Source organism: Choristoneura fumiferana, chromosome 10 (genome assembly GCF_025370935.1).
Source record: "Choristoneura fumiferana chromosome 10, NRCan_CFum_1, whole genome shotgun sequence".
Lineage (NCBI taxonomy): Eukaryota > Metazoa > Arthropoda > Insecta > Lepidoptera > Tortricidae > Choristoneura > Choristoneura fumiferana.
In genome coordinates, this window is record NC_133481.1 from 3,815,355 (window position 1) to 3,834,008 (window position 18,654).

At 37.9% G+C, this 18,654-nt stretch overlaps 1 protein-coding gene across 50 annotated transcripts in view; it reads right to left on the minus strand.

Moving 5' to 3' along the window:
• Dscam1 (Down syndrome cell adhesion molecule 1) overlaps nucleotides 1-18,654 on the minus strand; it is a gene marked incomplete in the record, with an annotated part of 80,655 nt that overhangs the window by 58,817 nt on the left and 3,184 nt on the right. For all 50 annotated transcript variants that reach the window (XM_074093076.1, XM_074093126.1, XM_074093092.1 and 47 more), the window contains 1 exon segment: nucleotides 9,647-9,813. In XM_074093076.1, the coding sequence (XP_073949177.1) occupies nucleotides 9,647-9,695 (49 nt within the window).

Here is an 18,654-nt window from a genome sequence, read left to right on the forward strand (position 1 = left end):
TTCCTAACAGAACAATAATAAACCGAAATACTGAAGCAGTAAAATGAACCGAAATGCTGGCTAGGTCAGCGAAAAGTTGGAAAACCCCCGACTTTGTCACTTCAAAGTTCAATATCAAAAACGGCTGAAGAGATTTTGTTAAAATATGTCTAAGAACTATCGCTAGAAAACCTGCTTTCAAATAAAAAACCGCATTCAAATCTGTCCACCCGTTTAAGAGCTACGGTGCCACAGACAGACACACAGACATAACACCCCTCTTTTTGCGTCGGGGATTAAAAAGACATGGTCTACAGTTGTATTACTAGAGTCCCATAGGTAGTTAAGAGTTCCGGTTCAGATTGTTTACCTCTAGGAACAGTTTGATGTCGGTTTTGATATATATCAAAATTTCTTATCCTTATTATTTTTCTTGAAACAGTAGCTTGTAAGCAACAGATTACTAGCAAAAATATTGAAACCGCGTAGATAAGAAACTTTATTACGCCTAACCTATGCCGCAACTACTAAGTACTACTTCTAGATATTAAGTAGGTATGCCTATTCGTAAAGACAATTATTTTGAGTTTACGCTGTTTCAGTTTAAAAGCCTGATATGCAATTAAAATTAACAAACAATGTAATTCGTGGTGGACGACGACAATGGCTGGTACTTAGTGCACGATTAGTATTTATTTAGCTTCTGCCTTTAATAAAACCTAAAGGTATATGATGTATGAGAGCGTTAGTATCATTTCGTCTAAAAAAACAGCTGGTTTAAGTAGCAACTGGTCTAAAAATCAACTGGTCTAAGTAGCAAGTGGTCTAAAAAGCAACTGGTCCTAACCTGTTTTTGTCGACTTTGAGTCAAATAATTTTAGACCACTTAATGCTTAGACAAGTTGCTACTTAGATCAGTTGTTTTTTAGACCACTTGCTGCTCAGAAATTGCTAATTTGCTACGGTGACCAGCTGCTTTTTAAACGAAATGATACTAACCCCTAACAACAAATTTATAAAAAAAAATAGGAACGTTTAGCAAATGGAAACTGTTATCATCGTTCGTGTGAAAAACCTAGATTACACAGTAGGTACTAATGTAAATCGACTGTTATTTTCAAATTTTCTATCTACGTAGCGCCAAATTTCTTCTCGAGTCTGTCCTAAGCTTGGTTCTAGCTAGTCAGACTTTTTATTTCAAACGTACTTTTACCAATGAGATTACCAACATAAACTGGAATATTTCCTCCAAACCCCGTCAACTTCCAGCAAGTTCAATGCTTTTCTAACCTATATTATACTCCTCCTGTTTCAATTTTGACGCGGAAATTTTAAATACTTTATGGAAATGTCGTTAAATCAATGAGTGTTAAGTATGCAATCAACCTATTTTGTTTTTGTTATTACGCTCATTCATTGCATGTAATTAAATGTATTTAGTACCTATTATAAAGTTCTCATGTAAGTAAATGTGAAATTCATTTTTTATAAACCTAAACTTATTTTAATATTCACCCTGGCGATGTAGGTAGTTCGTCGCGCTCTAAAGTTTCCATATTATTGCTAACACGAACTTTGCCATTCAGCGTCAGAGTAAGTACTTAAGTATGCTTTGCATCAACATTACGCCTGTAACCGTATATGCATACCGTCTTCCTGTACTAGAATTCACTTTTACATTATTCATTAGTTACACGCTTTTGTTTAAGATTTGGTCATGCTGCACGTTTAAGTGTCGTTTACTAACAGTTAAGTTCTAATGAAGTGTGAACTTGGTTTATTAATTTTTAACCGTCGGAACTTGAATATGTTCATCGGTAAAGTTTTTGTGAGATAGGAACAAATTATTTTTTTAATTAATAAAATAATAAGGTGGTTTTATCTATTCATACCGAAATCATTTCGTGTCAAGATGCAAGCCAAGGCCATAATAACGTCATAAAGCTTTCACTGTTAAAACTTATTAGATCTCATGAAAAGCCAAAATCCTAACCCTAAAAATTCCATTCCATCAATTCAGGCCTGCGACTCGTTCCTAATAGGGTCTTTAATTATCTAAGCTAATAGGCTACGATAGTTTTTTTTTTTTTTTTTTCCCGCCACTGCTGCGACTCTACCTCTACCACTTTTTATTTATAAGTGGCCAGTACTTAGATGTTTTTATATATATAAAGAGGTTTATGTCGCCTATTATTGTGGCCTGCGGCCGTTGTACAAACAAAAGAATGTTATAGAATTTGTAAGTAATGCAACGTCTAAAGCAGGAACTGGCGACTGATATTACAATGTTTGGATTACGAAGAACAAAGACAGCTCGTGGCGGCGATATTTGTTCGGCGTGCGTGCGCGTGCCCAGAATTCCAACATAAATACCGCTGTGGAGAAAATTAAATTGATTATTTTTAAATCATTGGGCAACGGTTTTCAAATGTGGCTGAAAGACACGAAAAGGAGAGCGTTTTTTCCAGCCGTGTATCGTAACTTAGACTATAACGACAATAATATGCAGAGGCAACGCTGCCAGCCTTTTAATTTCACTTCACCTTGAGCAGCCTAGATTTACCTACCTGTCTATTTTTTTTTTTATTATGATTTAATATTTCGTTTATCTCTTTCTACGTTTAAAAAATATTTTGCACATATTACGGAGAAAGAAATCTCGGGAACTAAATTGAAAATAGTTTGAATATTTCGAAAATACTTACAATATATAGCTTAACTTTAAACTCTGATAAATCCAATTCTAAGAATTTTATGATTTTGGTAGCAAAAGAAAAGGCAAATTAGATAAATATACTCTCCTAAGAGGGTAGAGTGGATTTATCAGAGTTCAAAGTGAAGCGACTCTAAGGCGATTATAAAACATTTTTCTGAAGAAAATAGAAAACCACACACACTTTTTCTTTAGGCACTCGTGTAAAAAATATAACAATAAGTACTTGAGATCTTTTAGCAGTGGATAGAATTCAGGCATAGTGATCAATCTAATTTTCCTATAGATCTATTTTATTTTAATAATTATCATATCACTCGACCTTTTATTAGCATTACTTCTACTACCTATCATTGAATGGACGAGCGAAGCCACGGGCAAAAGCTAGTTGAATGGATAAAATAAATAAATACGTACTATCGTCGGACAATTTAGAGCAAATTAACCAACAATCAAAGCCAACAAACTAAGAACATATACAGCGGGATTTTGACATTCATTCATTCATTTTAACTCCCGACGCAAAAAGAAGGGTGTTATAAGTTTGACCGCTATGTGTGTCTGTATGTCTGTGTGTCTCTCTGTGGCACCGTAGCTCTTAAACGGGTGGACCGATTTGAAGCGGTTTTTTTATTTGAAATCAGGTTTTCTAGCGATGGTTCTTAGACATGTTTCATCAAAATCGGTTCAGCCGTTTTTGAGATATTGAACTTTGAAGTGACAAAGTTGGGGGTTTTCCAACTTTTTGTTCGTTAGCTTGTTTTATGCAACCAGTTCTTTATGTAGCTGTGTGTGTAATCAAAGTAGTCATTCACTTCAACTCTCGTGGCACTACCTATACTAGACAACGGACACACGCTATGACACTTTTACAGATAATAAATATTTAGAGACATCGAACATCCACGGCTTAACCAAAAAAAAAAGCTTTCCACCGACTATATCCAAGCTTTAATTACCCGAAAGACTTGTAAACAAAGCGTAATGAGATGTGACTGTTAATGGATTTAAGATGCGAATCGTTACCGTAATTAGATCTATTAGCACGTGGTAACTCTGTTTGGTCGTTAACGTCGGCCATTCACCCGGCAGCTACCGAAATGTTATCAAAGATGTTATCTGCATCTTGCACCATCGGACTGTGAGCTTTGGTGATAACGAAATCTTAGGGTTTAGGGCCGGTTGGTAAATTCAGTGTGAACTCAAGTTGGAGGTACTTGTTAGTATTACTAACAACACAACCGTGTTTAACACTTTTTTTTTTTTTTTTATTCGACTGGATGGCAAACGAGCAAGTGGGTCTCCTGATGGTAAGAGATCACCACCGCCCATAAACATCTGCAACACCAGGGGTATTGCAGATGCGTTGCCAACCTAGAGGCCTAAGATATATACCTCAAGTGCCAGTAATTTCACTGGCTGTCTTACTCTCCACGCCGAAACACAACAGTGCCAATGCAAGCACTGCTGATTCACGGCAGGATTAGCGAGCAAGATGGTGGTAGCAATCCGGGCGGACCTTGCACAAGGTCCTACCACGTACGTCCTACTAAGGCTGACATGACGATGCTGATGATTAGTATTACTGGCTTTTGTCTCCGACTTCATCCGCACAGGAATATAAGCCAACAAACCCCCGACTTTGTCACTTCAAAGTTCAATATCTCAAAAACCGCTGACCGATTTTGATAAAACATATCTAAGAACTACCGCTAGAAAACTTGCTATCAAATAAAAAAAATCGCATTCAACTCGGTCCACCCGTTTAAGAGCTACGGTGCCACAAACAGACACACACACCGACACACAGATACACATAGCGGTCAAACTTATAACACCCCTCTTTATGCGTCGGGGGTTCAAAATCAGAAATAACGTGACAGACTGATTGACTTACTGACGATTGGGAATCATTAGAGGTACCATCAGCCAAATATGTGGTCTACCACCATAAGGTTGATAATCGTTTGCATGTCATAAAACAATATTGCCAATAAACGTGTCTGTCAACTTGAAAGTTCGACTTTAGCGACATATTCATTTGATAGGAACTTGTTTAAAAATTGATAGACCACTTATTTGGCTGATGGTACATCAATAAGGAACTTTTAGAAATTCTCACGAGTGAGGGAGTAAAAGGGCTTTATGTTTTCGTTTAAAAGTGGCTCTATCTCCGTAACTTAAATTATCAAAGACTTCAAATTTGGTATGCAAATAAATAAGCAGTTATTTAAAATAACCAAGATTTTTGGAAATTCTCACGGGTTAGGGAAAAAAGGGATTTATATTTTCGTTTCAATGTGGCTCTATCTCTTAACTTAAATTATTAAAGACTTGAAATTAGTTACCGATGCAAATAAAAATACTTAGGGGCTGTTTCACCATCCATTGATTAGCGTTAACTGACGGTTAAATGTGATGCCGTCTCCGTCTATTCGAGCAAAACAAATAGAGACGGCAACACACCTAACCGCCAGTTAACACTTATCAATGGATGGTGAAACAGCCCCTTAGTTATTTAAAAATATATAAAAATATTCTACTTAGATATCTTAGATATAGATGATGAATTGTTGAGTCTGTAGAGGGTGTGGTTAGAGTCATTCTAATTAGAAACAAAAGAAAGTTGTTAGTTCTCGTATCCACTTTCTCTTTCCTAAATTCATAGCATTATAACTATAATTAAGCACATACACGTTTAAATCTACCATTAAGATTGTATGCAACTTAACATTTGCACAATACGACTTAGTTTACGTCAAACAATTGATGCCAGACCCAGCGAAGAATACTTACTCGATGTTGTAAATAAAATATTTACGAGTACAACTTGCAATTTAGGTCGGTAATTTTTTTATGAGCTTAGATTTTAGATAATCGTAGATCATATAAAAGAACCTCGTCGAATTTTATATCTCAAATCCCAGTGGTTTCGATTTTAAGATTTTATCCCGATCTTATGGGAATAAAACACACACACACACACACGCGCGCACGCACGCACGCACACACACACACACACACACACACACACAAACACACATACACACAAACCACAAACTTTCGCATTTAAATAATATTAATAATTAATAGTATAGTAGGTTTAGCCTCGTCTTAAATATCCATAGTAATCGCCCACATCTACGCACCATGTTATGCTCCGGTTTCCTACGCCCATGACACGCCATAACAACATTTAGTTGCATAACAGTTTGAGCATCGGAACCACATCCAAAGCAACAGGATCATCCAAATAAAGCTCTTACTGCGCCATAATAAGGTGACTATTAACATTGTAGCAGTGCAGTGTGGGTGTGCATACGAGGCATACCTGAAGTATCGTGGTCGTGGTAGATTAGAAAATTGCCCCTGAATTTTATTGGATGTATGTTTGAATTGAGGATATCATTGCGCTGTGATTCCTCTTAATACATGCGATGGTAGGTTCAATGCCTATGAGGTTGTATGCCCAGCCAATTTGATTCCTGGGCCTCCATGGAACCTTATCATAGTAAATAATTTTATTTGTCTATAACAATGTTTATCGCAGTTTATCGAATGACGTAAAATGGGTCTATAAGCCGCGGGCAAAAGCTATAATACTTATTAATATAAATGAATTCGAAACGACAGACTGCGTTCAGGAGCCTAAGTAACTAATAAATGCAAACCAGTCTCCGGCCTTGCATTTAATTTTAATCTTGCACAAACCAACATATGTCGTTACAAACAAGTCTCATGACACCGACACAGCGAGTTCTGTGTGGCCTTCTAGGATCTATGGTGGTTTATAACCGTTAATAAAAACAAACCTACGCGTTTGGACAATAATAAACAGCGCTCTGTTATTTTGGTTCCTCGTTCTGGTTTGCATCTGATGCAATATAAATATAACCGAACTACTTAATGCATTTATATAATTTAATTGTTATGTTGAATGAATAAATAAACTAAACTAAACTACTTATGTAGAAATTAAAAGAGCTAATATTCATAGTCTGAATGCGGTTTCCATAATACATTGACTTCGTGATTTAATTTGAACAATGTATGGAAACCGCAAATTTTTCAGACTATTTTCAAGAAATGGATTAATTGCATTATATGTATACATAGGTAATTATTGTCATGGAGAGGATAATTTGATATTTGTTTAAAGAAAGAAGAAGAGTTTTTGTTCTTTGAAATTTGTTTGAGACTTTTACATCATTATCTATGATTCGTGATAATGATAAACTAATTAATGTCGATTCACGAGAGCTGACACTAATGAATTGAATGAGTAAATGAAATGATACTTAATCGTTTTTTTAGCTTATCTTCGTCTCTTTATCATCCAAATGCAGTGTAAAAAACCTCTACTAAATACGTATGTAACCTTGTCTGCACACTGACGTCGTGAACCGAGGATAATGCAGCGAAACATGCTACTTGAAATGAAAACACATAGTAAAATGTTTATTATCAAATCCTACAACGTTTTACTCAATTCCGATTGTCCGATTTCCAGGATTTCTTAGTTCATGTGGAGCGGACCTATACCTACCTACTAGCGCTCCGATGATGATGCGATACTAAGAATTCAACCAAATCCCATTTTAACTATGGAATCCTAAAACACAGTAAGTGTATATACTGTTTTTTACCCAATAAACCGACGTAAAGTTGACAAACATCGACGAAGTCTTGATTCAGACAATAAAGGAGCGGCCACACCGCTGCTTAAAAAACGGTGACGGTACGGAATCGCATGCTCTCTACCAAAAGTCGTGAAGTTTACGGCACGTCACTGCGATTCCGCACCGTCTGCGTATTTTAAGCAGCAGTGTGGTTACGGCCTTAAATTGTACCCTCTGAAACAAGCATTCAAAACCTAGTATCAAAATCAAAACCATTCCCACGGTTTCAAAAAATTGGCGCTATTTTTGGTAACATTCTTTAGCATTTAGTTTACATCTGGTGTTCAGCTGTGGGCATTAATACGCTAAAGCAAATACTGGCTGTTAAAAATGTTTATCTCAACATGTAGAGTACTGAATATATTATCCACGTATAGATTCGCATGGCGTCCGTGACCTTAGCGAGAGGATGGAAAGGCCAACGTTCCGGCTGTTTACTCTACGACCTAGCACTTACTCACCAGTCTGAACCTGAATCTGAAGATCCGCCTACGTAACTTAGTATAATGCACATAAACATAAATGAAATGCAGAATATGGATACGATTTCATCATCAAAATCAAAATCAAAATAATCGCATCGACATAAGATTTTCATTTTAGTAATTTTTGTTTTTGTTGTAGCTACTACCCCAAACTAACCCTACCGGTCATTTGACAGCAGAAAAAAACACTCAAATCATCAGTAGCTCAACCTTGACGCTGGAAAAACAATTGTCCCCTTAGAAACCGTGTATAAAAAAAAAACAAGTTTTATTTCCGTCCAAATAGAATGAGTGAGCCCTCTTGTTCTGAGAGGAGGCCTGTGCCCAGCAGTGGGACGTATATAGGCTGGGATGATGATGGATGATGAGAATGAGTGATGAGGTGATGTACGATGATGTAGAGTCTTTATTTATGTAATTCAATTCAATAATATAATATTTGTTCGAGATAAATAGTTTGGCCTATTGGAGTATATACTCGTAAGTTGTAGAATGGTACCTAATAGTTATTTGTTATATAGTGATGAAAGAATAGAAACTGAATACTTATAAACAACTCAGTTTTTCAGTTATGGTAGATGAGCTAGCTTATAAATCAGTGGTGGTTTTATTTTCCAGTTTTCTATTAAGTTAATTTATTTATAAGAAAATTTGTGTTAATTCTAAGACCATCGCAAATTTCCACCATTTTTTAAACAGCCCTAAATAAAAAATCACCCTAGTGAGTGAGCACGTATAAAGCATGAATAAAGCTGAGCTGAGGCTGTGAATTCGTGACGTGCAGGCAGATATTAATTCAGTGGCCGGGCTCTATCGACCCGTGACGTCACGCCCCCCCCCCCCCCCCCGACTCCCGACCCGACAGACGTATGCGTTCCGTATCCTTCCCGGTGCCGTGTTCAAGGTTTAGTTTAGTTCCACAGGGCATACCCTAACTGAGGAAGGCGACAGATAGCGGCAGATATCGGCTAAGTTGGGAGTTGCAAACGAGTTTCGTTTCGAATCTTTATTGAAGTTTTGGTGCCTTTCGATTCAACAAATGGTGTAGATTACTAGTAAAAACCTATAATGTATTTTATTTCAACAGAAATTTCACACTGGAAGTTATATATATTACCTACGTACATATTTTTCTAATTTATGTCATTTTTAATTAGGTATTTTTTTAGTAATTTGATATCTTAGGTTAGTTCTTTTTGTCTTTTATGTATGTAAGCTCTTTATTGTACAAAATATATCAAAATTTTAGTTATTTTGTCTGTATAAAAGTGAATTGTATTTTTTTTATTGCAAGATGACTTTTATGTTTTGAAAAAAAAAAAACTTTCTGCCATGTTTCTTACGGCGCATTCTTGTAGGCAATGAAATGATATTTTCGAAGGCACTGGTAAATTTAAAAAATATATATATAAAACAGCCCTTTGCGGTGTAACTATTGACCGAATAGATATTTCGATTTTAATATCAAACTGCTTGATAATGTAATTTGACTGAGTCTATTTACCAAAACATTAATAAAAATAACGTGGAGTTAAATGCTCTGACGATCTACGCAGGCGCAGCACACGCACTGCGTTAACAGTTTAATCAGCCATAACATAACACGACCAACACAGCCCATCTGCTGGGGTCGTCAACGTACCGGTAAAATATTAGAGACGGCACGAAACAATAATTTAACGTTTATAAACGGCTATGCAAGATGCTTTCAAACATTTGTTTTTCAAAAATCTTAGAGATCGTTGAACTAACGTTCTGCTCTGCTAATAAAGACAAAAAATACAACTCACCAAAAAAGATCGCCGCCGCGAGAACGGCAAATCCCGGTAGCATCGCCATGGCACAGTCACTTGGACACTTCACAGAGCACTTAATCACTTTAACTAAAACTGAAAATGTCGGTAACTAAACAAAACAAAAGTCGATGTGCCGCGATGCGGCCGGGCGCAGCCCGAATCTGAAACAAACGGACGAACGTTATTTATTATGCAAATGTACAATTAAATTTGGAAAACATCGCGCGAGTTGCATTGCATTGCGGGTCTTGCAGCTATGGATTTATAAGCAGTGGATCATGGACAGCGATGTAGAGCAATTCGCTTCTCGCACGACTTAATAATACGATTTAGCCGAGACCAGGTGCACTTATTAATTCATGGTTTATTTATCTCTTCACGAGAGCAGAGGTAGACGAGTAGAATGAAGCAGGCACTTGAGTTTTAAAACGATCCAAGTAAATATTGAAATTGAACAGACTGTTGGTGTAACATCATCACGACAATCTGGACTCTAGGAAGAGCGTTAGTGCGTCGTAGGAGGTTTTCAATTCCCTTCTAGGTTTGTAGCAATAATTTAACGTGCGGAACAAAATTTGTTTCTACTAGCCGTTACCCGCGACTCCGTCTGCGTAGAATTCAGTTATGGCTATCCTACGGGAACTATGCAATTTTCCGGAATAACCTATGTCCTTCCCCGGGACTCAACGTATCTGTATGAACTTCACCTAAATCGGTTTAGCGGTTTAGACGTGATGGAGAAACAAACAAATAAATTTACAAACTTTCGCATTTATATTTAATATTAGTCGGATTCAATTGTATTACTAAATTGGCCACTTTTAAATTTGAGAAAAAATAGAGTTGCAAATGTGTGTTCAGTAAACAGTCAAACAAGACGTTATTCACGTTATAAAAGATTTACCAGGCCTTTAATTGCAAATACAAGTTATAAAATTATGTGTGTCAAGAAAACACTTCTGACAGTTTTTAATAATACACGCCGCGGTTAATTACATTAGCAGATCTTTCAATCAATGCAAATCGATGCATCTACATTATGAGCGTTATCATCATCAAGAGTAGACTAAAGCTAATCGCGGTGTACATCACGAAGAAAATATTTCTAATAGAACACCTAGCAAGGGGTAGACCGGATACAGAATAAATTTAACTGCCTCATACCAATTTACATTTCCTTCGCGCAGTGACATTATGTTTATTATTGAAAGCTCAAACGGGCGTTGTCACTGCTCAGTACCTTCCCAGCGTGTTAATATTAATTAAAAGTAGGTCGACATTATTATTTCAGCAGGTCGATGTCCGATTCCATTTCATTAAGTTCGTTTTACCCAAACATAACGCCGTGAAGTAAAGCACGCCGTACCGTCACGCCACGTTGTTTATTTTGAGTACCGCCGGACTGCTCCCCCTTATTTTTCTGTTTTGTTAATGGACTTCTATAGTTGTGCTTTTTTAACGACAGGATATTGCTTTTGTGCGTGTAGAACAGGTTACACTACTTTGCTTGAAGCGGATAATTTTGTATACTTAGTATTTCCTTGAATGTTTCTCGTAATTTTGAATTAGATACTGTAAATAGGGTCCTTGCGTTTTGAATCTACATAAAGAAATAACTAAGGGGTTGGTAGACATCACAGGGGACTTGAAGAGCTGGCAAATAGCTTAGGTTATTTAAAGAGGGAACGCTGCCAGCATCATCGCTGCCTTGCCTAAGGAGTAGGAGTAAGTTTTATGAATTTTAACTTTAGGGTATAGCTATACTTAAGTCAATTGTTATTTACTGTTTTCTGTTGTATTTAACTTGTGATAAATCTTCTAAACTGAAATTTATAAGAAATAATTCCAATTTTCTTTGTTTATACGCCATAACTGTTAATTTTGCTGTATCCCGATATACTCATAGGTACATACTCGTATAATGATTCATCTAAACAAGAAGCCGTCTTCATTGTACATTTTTTCCATCACAGTGTTAAACATAATTAGACTTGCAATTTATGTCATCATATCAACCGTTCGTGATGACCTCATCGTAGTGTCTTGGCCGTTAATATCATGGTAGTTTCTCAGCTAAGATTTTAAACTTTGAATTTTAAGTTTGTCTGATTTTATGTAAATTAAGCTTACTTAACAGATTAATCTACGTAAATTAATGTAGAGATATGAATACTGTGATGAAATTTTATATCCGGATCAAAGATAGGTTTGCTCAGTAAATCACCGTCTAGGTATATCCTGTTACAAACATTATAATAGTAAAGTTCTTCGAATAAGAGTGCTAAATTGAAAATGATTAACCTAGCTAATTTACTTTGTGTTAATTTTATTTGGTCTTTGCAAAATACCATTGTGACTTGTAAGTATGTATATAGGGTTTTTTACCGATATGGATATCTAAGTGAATTTATGAGAACGGCGTGAAAATTACGGAGAAACCCTAAATTTATATTATCTACCAGCCTTTTACCAGTGAATGCTAACGTAAATCATTAAGTCTTTAGGTACCAATAAAACGCCCGGGCTCGGAACTCCCAAAAAATTTCGGAATTCCGAATTCCGATTTTGGAATTTTACATGCGAACGTCCCGACCCTGTAAAATATAGGGGTGAAAAGGTGAGAAGTAAAAAAACTACGTCTCTACGTAGAGTTCAAAAAGGTTTTGAAAGAATTGGGACTAGGTACTTAAGGCAAATTAAAATTATGCAAAACCTTGCTAACACGGAAATCGGCCATTATTGTCTTGTTTAGCAAGCCTGCATTCTACTACCAGCTTTATCGCTATTTGTGTTCCTTTTTAATCAGGCCCTATACTACAAAGTGCAAAATTCGAACTTCGTATCTTGCCGTCACGCTGACCCTAATATTAATTTTAATACGAGAGTGAGAGGGACAGCACGACACTAACTTCGATTTTCGAATTTTGTAATAGCTCCCCAGTTCAGTAGACGAACACACAGTCAAGCGTCAAAATGGCAGGGCCAAACCATCAACCGATTTCGACAAATGAGGCGTTAAGCTTAAATTCTATTTATACTACACCCCTATAAAATTGCGGCTAACTAATAAAACTCGCGCTGCGCAGGAGTGACTGCGCCGACGACGGAAGGTTATTTTTGGGCTTCCATTATCCAGGGAGATGCGTTCCTGTTTACGTTGAACCGTTTATAAAGGAATGAGATAACAAATTATTAGTTATGTTATGAGGAGCTTAACTCTCGGCAGTAAGTGCATATTATATTCGCTTCGTTCTTATAGTTGTGGTATAACCAACCAGTAACCACACCCAATAGCTTGTAAGAGTTGGTAGGTACATTCGAGTTCATAAACTTGTGAGCAAAAATTTGATCAAAAATATCTGAACACGACTCTATTGTTAACAGCGTAGAAGCGGGTTCAGATATTTTTGATAAAATTTTTGCTCACAAGTTTATGAACTCGACTGTACTATCGGAGGAATAAAGTTGTAAAATTATAAATAAAATGGGGTTCTCAAACCAAGACACATTTTCTTTCATTACAGTGTAGTACGGAACCCTTCGTGTACGAAACCAACTCACACTTGTCCAATTTTTTACATTATATCAAAGCTAGGATCAACAAGGATTATGCTCAAACACAGTATATCTACGTAATACTTAAAGAATTTTGTAAAGATGCGGAAAACTTAGCCACCTCCGTGAGGGGGGGGGGGCAACCATCGCTTGATATCGACTCGGCAGGCCGTCTGGACCCAAGAGGAAGCGACGGCTCATACCGTTCATACCACCCCACCTCACCCCCTGTCTACGCTAGAATCTTGTGAATAGAAGTTTTATTTACATCTCGGTAGACAGCCGCGTCGCGTTGCTCTTTTGGTATTAACTCACCAACGCACTGTGATACCCCTCGTGTTGACTGGTGTCCATGGGCGGCGGTGATTGCTTCCCATTAGGTGACCCGCATGCTCGTTTTCCTCCTCTTATATAAAAAAAATGCGGCTTTATCCGTTGCAGCGTTTGCTAGTTTTCCATACACAGTATCTATAGGTAGGTACGTTAAATCTCCATAGATATAACAATCGTTAGTTATTTACTAAGTATGAGTTGTTTGTTATAAAGGACACATGAATGGATTATCCTTCTAATATTGTAAATACGAAAGTTTGTTAGTGTACTGTACAGTCGAAGATAAATAAGCATGTACAAGAGTAGAATTTCTTCGCTGCAGAACCTGCAGATGTCCTGTTGGCATTCTACTCTACATCTGCCAAAGAAAATTGTCTGTGAATGGGTTCCACCCTGGTACAGTCACCTGCATTAATATCTGTTCTGCCACAGCGGAGCGTGCAAAAATATCTGACACGTCCTACCTTCCCTAGAAGTAGAGTCGTATCAGATATTTATACACACGCTTTGTTGTGTCAGATATTGATGCTGGTAACTGTACCTAATGGTTACGGAAAGCTATACTAATATGTAGGTATACATTTTTCTGTTATAGGTATGGTTCCTTGACAAAGCCATCACGCATTGTATTCTGTTTGTGACATTTATGACATGTAATGGACAGGTACGCTATAGTATAGTTATATTTACGCGCATCGAACGACGCATTCATAAATAATAAACACAACCCTGTTGTAAAGGGCGATTCAGATTTTAACACAGATCGACAGTACAGGAGAAAATGACACGTACGAGGCTGGAACCGTATGAAGATGTATATCAGCGAAAATTAAACATCGTGTAATTGCGAAAAGGTCTGTTGTCTTTTCCTCACCCAAAAACAATATGTTTTCTTAACCAAACAGTATTCCTTGTATCTATAATATGTTCTGCCTTACGAAGACAGCAAGGATGTAAGCGAAAAATTCTAAAAAGCTCGGCGTTCCTCTGCGGGATAGAATCAGAACTAAGGTTACCGACATAGCCCGAAGAATTGCGAAACTGAAGTGGCAGTGGGCGGGGCACAATGCTCGCGGGGCTGTTAGCCGATGCAATGGGGTAAGAAGGTTCTCGAATATCGTCCGCGGACCGGGAGACGAGCTATCGTTTAGGCCTCCAACAAGATGGAGCGACGACCTGGTTAGGATCGAGGGATCGCGGTGGATGCGGAAAGCACGAGACCGGTCTGAGTGGAGAGCCTTAGGGGAGGCCTATGTCCAGCAGTGAGTCTTTCGGCTGACATGATGATCCATTGACCGGAGAAAAAAATAAGTTTCTAAGCTTGTGCGATCAAAGGTAGGTACGTACAGCTTCTTGAAATGTGCAGTCATCTGCATTACCTACTGTCTGCCGCAGCGGAGCGTGCAAAAATATCTGACATCCTACCCGCCCTACAAATAGTGATGTCGTATCAGATATTTATGCAATACTCGTAATTGCTGTGTCAGATCAATATCTGTGCGCTTATAGGAGTCACTAGCACGAATGTGCTGTGCTATGTATAACGTATGAGCGCGTACCATTTGAGTGAAAACGTACCTACCTTTTTTTTTATGGTATAGGGGGCAAACGAGCAGGCGGATCGCCTGATGGTAAGCGATTACCGTCGCCCATGGACACCTGCAACACCAGAAGAGTCACAAGTGCGTTGCCGGCCTTTAAGGTAGGAGTACGCTCTTTTCTTGAAAACTTGAAGGTCATAGCGGTCCGGGAATACCGCAGGCGATAGCTCATTCCAGAGTTTTGCTGTGAGAGCATGCGCCGTCAACTACGACCTTTATGCTTCTGTCCGTTAGGAAGCTGCCGATCCAACCGCATAATTTCTCGGGAAGCCCAAAAGACGGAAGTTTTGAAAGGAGTGCTTTGTGCCAAACCCGATCAAAGGCCTTCGCTACATCTAAGCTAACAGCCAATGCTTCACCCTTGTAAGAAAATATGTTAAGCGTTTGTTTGAAGAAATCTTTCATATCTTCTTACCAACTCTCCTCAGAATAACATTTATAATACCTATATACTGTTAACATTGAGTTATTAAAGGCAAGAACTAGGGAAAGGAAACTAAGAAGGCTCAAAATCACTAATCAGCATATACAGTCATTTTTTTCTCATATAAATACCTACTGATAAATACAAACTTAGGTAGTTACTTTTTTTTGGAAGAAGCAAGGTAAAAATAGAATACCTTCTTCTTCTTCTCTTTTAAAATATGGCTTTTCTGTCCTAATTAATAGGACAATTTCACCAGTGTCAAAGAACTCTCTTTGAGAGGGACGTTGTACGGTGATTGTAGTTTTTTCAACTTGATAGTAAAATTCCAGAAACCACGTGGAGACAACTTGCGCATTAAAAAATGTCAGACACAGAGCAATATGGAATTTTGTGATCACTGTCCACTGTTAAGGTTAATCGCCGCATAAAACACTATCAAAATTATACTTCAACTAGCCAAAGAAACGGAAATAGCAAAATTGGATATTGTCTAAATCCGCCATGTTTGAATGCTATAAATCGAATCCATACCTTATCCATACATTATACCTTATTTATTATACTTTAAATTGGCATAGAACGCGTGTGTCCGACTCGCATTTGACAGGTTCTTTCAACAAAAAAACAGCAGCTGATTTAGTAAATCGAAGTAAACTTGGGTCGTCTACCTGCGAACCTGAACAAAAACCGCTTTTAGGACGTCTTGCACCTGCTCCGGGCAAGACGAGCCTGCCATCTGTTTGGGATTGCCTCGCCGTAAAGGCACAAAGAAAAAGATTATCGTGCTTCCTTTTGAGCTTTCGTAATTATATTATTAAACTGGTTAAAGCCGTGGGTTCTCGGTGGATGCAGGCCGCTTAAAAGCGAAGCAACTTGAGGTCTATGGGGCATCAGTCCTACGTTGAACAATGGACGTCCTAGGGCTGATACAATGATTAATTATATTGCTACTAGCCTTTACCCAGAGCAGATGAACTGATACTCCGGGATTAAACTAAATTCATAGATAAAAACCGGCCAAGTGCGAGTCGGACTCGCGCACCGAGGGTTCCGTATAAATATTTTTATTATATGATGTAACTAAAAATTTACGGTTTGTGCAATTTTTCCTTTATCTGTGCTATAAGACGTTGCTTCGTAACAAATTTCCAGATTCTGAGTTCACGGGAAGTAGCTACCCTGTAGGTTTTGATTCCCTTGCTTTTGAAATTTGCGTCATAAACGGCTGTATCTTTCGATTGTGTTGGCTTAGAAGTTTTAATTTTTTCACAGCTCCAAGGGACAGTAGACCTGAGTATTTGATATAAATTTCAGCTTGACGCGTTCCTGAGAAAAAGGGTCTTGACAGACGGACGGACTGACAACAAAGTGATCCTATAAGGCGGTTCCGTTTTTTCCTTTCGAGGTACGGAACCCTAAAAACAAGAAATCAGCAAAATACCAGGGTCTTGGCTTGACACATCTGGAGACCAAAGGGCTAGCAGCTATCTCTTTCAAAGAATTAACATAACTATTCAACGAGGAAACGCTGCCGCCTGAAAACCCCGCGCCCTATCCGCGGCCTTTGAAAATTTGGTAGGTACAGTCACCAGCACCAATATCTGACCCAACAAGCCTGCATAAATATCTGATACAATTCTATTTCTAGGGCCGGAAGGACGTGTCAGATATTGTTGCACGCTCCGCTGTGGCAGATATTAATGCTGGTGATTGTACCAAGGTAGCTCTCTTTTTATGGCACAACCAATAAGAACAGCCTGGACATCTTAATGTTTAGGGTTCCGTACCCAAAGGGTAAAAACGGGACCCTATTACTAAGACTCCGCTGTCCGGCCGTCCGTCCGTCTGTCTGTCCGTCTGTCACCAGGCTGTATCTCATGAACCGTGATAGCTAGACAGTTGAAATTTTCACAGATATGTGTTTCTGTTGCCGCTATAACTACAAATACTGAAACATGTTTTTTTTTGTCTAATGCGCGAGTCCGACTCACAATTTTCCAGTTTTTTATGTCTGTCTGTATATGTCAATAACCATCTAAAAGGACCCTTCAATATGAACATTTTGATTAGTAGAGGTTCTCTGCTAATACTGGATAGGTAACCTACAAATTTGTACGGAACCCTCGGTGTGCGAGTCCGACTTCCACTTAGCCGGTTGTTAACTTAAGTATATTCCACAATTAATTCTAACCAAACACTCAATTTAATTTCCAAGTTAGGATATTATTATTCAGATCGTCTGTTCCGATAAGCAAATTGCAGTTCGATTGTGGTTTGAGTGCATTTTTATTGCAGTTACAAGAAGTTTATTCAAACTACTTACATTCGAATTAATTCGGCGGTCGGAATGCAGATGACCGAGCTTTCCTGGATGTCTTTGGGTTATTACAAGGTTATTTATTACTAATTCCTGTATGTATTTCAGCTAGACGCCACCATAAACTAAACATTTTATTAGGTAACTTACTAGGTATTTATGATTTTTTTAGAAGAGTGACAGATCATTTCCAGACCCAAAATGAAATAAAAAATAATTTATTGCCGAACATGTGTTACTATTAAATACCTATTGGTCTTAAAAATAAACTTAGTGCATCATGTTCTGCCGTATCCGGCTTGCAAAATAAAATAATACTAGAGCCATCATCCATCAGTCATCACTCCAAAATTCACTGACCAAATAAAAATATTTTTTCAATAATCCATTGCAGAGCTAATTAGCAGAGCGATGTTGTTAGTGTTTTGTGGCTACCCTACATTTCACAGTTGTAATGAAAATGTTGATGAAAACGCGGGTAGTTGTGTGCCGGTGTCAGTTTCGTCGGGTAGTCGCGCGAGCAGAGCGGCGGCGCGCAGTGCGCGTGTTGCAGCAGCCGCCGAGTCGCGTTGCTCCGAAGACGAAGGGCTACGGATTAGCCCGAAACATGTCGATCTAAACTCGATTTAAGACGTGAGTTATCCGGGTCAATATATTTAATATGGCATATTTAAATAAAATAATTGCTCATTTAATAATAAAAGTTAGGACCCATACTATTTCTTGGGAATTTACCTAGTAGGTATAATCTCAGTTTCAATTAAACTGG